The following is a 2,404-nucleotide window of genomic DNA, read 5'->3' as shown; positions in this document are numbered from 1 at the left end:
TGCTTGAATTTGCTTTTTGTCTAACATCATTTCCATAGTCTAAAATAAATATAAAATAAGTGGCAGGTAACAAGTCACTAGAAGAAACATAAAGTGAGAAACGTGCATTTAAATGATGTATAACATATCCACATTTACTTAAGAATGTATTCCAAAATCAAACAGCAAATTTCAACAATGCAAAACTGCAATTACTTTTGCATTAACCTAATATCTATATTTTTTCAAATTCTTTTCCCATATAACTTATTACAGAGTATTGAGTAGAGTTCCCTGTGCTATATAGCAGGTCTTTGTTGATTATTTTATATATAAATATATATAGGTTAATGCTATTGTTAGTGTAAAAACGAGCACTAAAGTGGCCAGAAAAGGAAATGTACCATATTAAGCCTTAATAAAAAAGTTATTTCAGGGTCTCAGTCGAGTCGTTGCCTTCACCAGATGCGGACGTCCCCTCACCTTCGCCCTGTCTTCACGCCGCTTCGCTCTAGTCAGCTGCTGCCCACCGCCCACCTGCAGGATGGCCCATAAGCAGATCTACTACTCGGACAAGTACTTCGATGAACACTACGAATACCGACATGTCATGTTACCCAGAGAACTTTCCAAACAAGTACCAAAAACCCATCTGATGTCTGAAGAGGAGTGGAGGAGACTTGGTGTCCAACAGAGTCTAGGCTGGGTTCATTACATGATTCATGAACCAGAACCACACATCCTTCTCTTTAGACGGCCTCTTCCAAAAGATCAACAAAAATGAAGCTTATCTGGGGATCATCAATTAAATCTTTCTCAAATTTAATGTATATGTGTATATAAGGTAGTATTCAGTGAATACTTGAAAAATGTACAAATTGTTCATCCATACCTGTGCATGAGCTGTATTCTTCACAGCAACAGAGCTCAGTTAAATGCAACTGCAAGTAGGTTACTGTAAGGTGTTTTAAGATAAAAATTTCTTCTAGTCAGTTTTTCTTTTAATATAAGTGCCTGTTTGACGTTATGTTACTTTTGTTAAATAAAGTTTGTACGTTGCATTTAAAAAAAAAAAAAGTTATTTCACTTAAAATTAATGTTGCAAAATATAACACAAAGCTACAATAATCGAAACAGTACAATGGTACATCAATGGATAATAGATGAATGGGACAGAGTATCACATCCAGAAAAAGACTCTTGAATATATGTAAATTTAATATCTGATAAAAGCGACTTTTTAAAGAAAGTGAAAGTGAAGTCGCTCAGTCATGTCCGACTCTTTGTGACCCGATGGACTGTAGCCCACCAGGCTCCTCCCTCCATGGGATTCTCCAGGCAAGAGTACTGGAGTGGGTTGCCATTTCCTTCTAGGGGATCTTCCTGACACAGGGATCGAACCTGGGTTCCTGATTGCAGACAGACGCTTTACCATCTGAGCCACCAGGGAAGCCCCATAAGGAAAGGACAACATTTATATAAATACCACTGGGACAACTGGATAGGTGTATTGGAAAAAAGAAGTAGATCCTATACATCAAAAAAAAATTTAGATGGATTTCTAAACATAGAAAGACAAAGTTATAGAAGTATTAAGGGGCTTCCCAGGTGGCACAAGTGATAAAGAGCCTGCCTGCAAACGCAGAAGACATAAGAGACTTGGTGAGAGGGTAACAGGCAGGCAGGCTAGGGGTCCCCAAGCAGAAGAATCAAACCACAAGTGTCAGACTGGTTTCCCCCTTCTCTATACAAATTTAAAAACTGTCTTTTAAAACTCTGTGCTGCCATGACGACACCTGGTTCCACCTGAACTTAACTTTTCTCAAATCTTGAGCTAACCAATGCGTTTTTCTTATGGAAATGTTTTTCTTAAGTTATATTAATGAACTATGTATTTACCTTAAAATATGCCTTTCTTCAAGTTGGTTCTGCCTAAGACTCAGAACCGATAATGGCTCAACAAACCAGTATGTTTTACTCATGGAAATGTCCTCTTAATCTATGTTAATGGAACTACGTATTTACTTGGAAATTTGCCTTCCTTCAAGATTCATGCCAATTGTTTTATGACCCAGGATGACCCACCGTGTGTCAATGCTATCTCAAAATGCATGTTGTGGGTAAGGCGCCTGGTGCCACTCTCTGAGTTTTGAGGCATTTCCTTTCTCTAATTAGCAGCTTATTAATATGAAAAGACCCTGATGCTGGGAAAAACTGAGGGCAGGAGGAGAAGGGGACGACAGAGGATGAGATAGTTGGATGGCATCACGACTGAGCAACTGAACTGAACTAATAGGTATTCAGTTCAGTTCAGTCGCTCAGTTGTGTCCAACTCTTTGCGACCCCATGAATTGCAGCACACCGGGCCTCCCTGTCCATCACCAATTCCCGGAGTTCACCCAAACTCACGTCCATCAACTCGGTG

General features: G+C 39.2%; 1 protein-coding gene across 1 annotated transcript; it reads left to right on the top strand.

The window, feature by feature from the left end:
• The first annotated feature begins 410 nt into the window (after positions 1–410).
• Positions 411–1,056, top strand: LOC129647894 (cyclin-dependent kinases regulatory subunit 2). Its single transcript, XM_055574824.1, has one exon. It carries the CDS (start codon positions 524–526, stop codon positions 761–763), a length of 240 nt encoding a protein of 79 aa, XP_055430799.1. The 5' UTR covers positions 411–523; the 3' UTR covers positions 764–1,056.
• Positions 1,057–2,404: the final 1,348 nt, after the last annotated feature.

Source organism: Bubalus kerabau, chromosome 3 (assembly GCF_029407905.1).
Source record: "Bubalus kerabau isolate K-KA32 ecotype Philippines breed swamp buffalo chromosome 3, PCC_UOA_SB_1v2, whole genome shotgun sequence".
Lineage (NCBI taxonomy): Eukaryota > Metazoa > Chordata > Mammalia > Artiodactyla > Bovidae > Bubalus > Bubalus kerabau.
The sequence above is the reverse complement of the archived record's forward strand: the minus strand, read 5'-3'. Positions and strand labels throughout refer to the sequence as shown.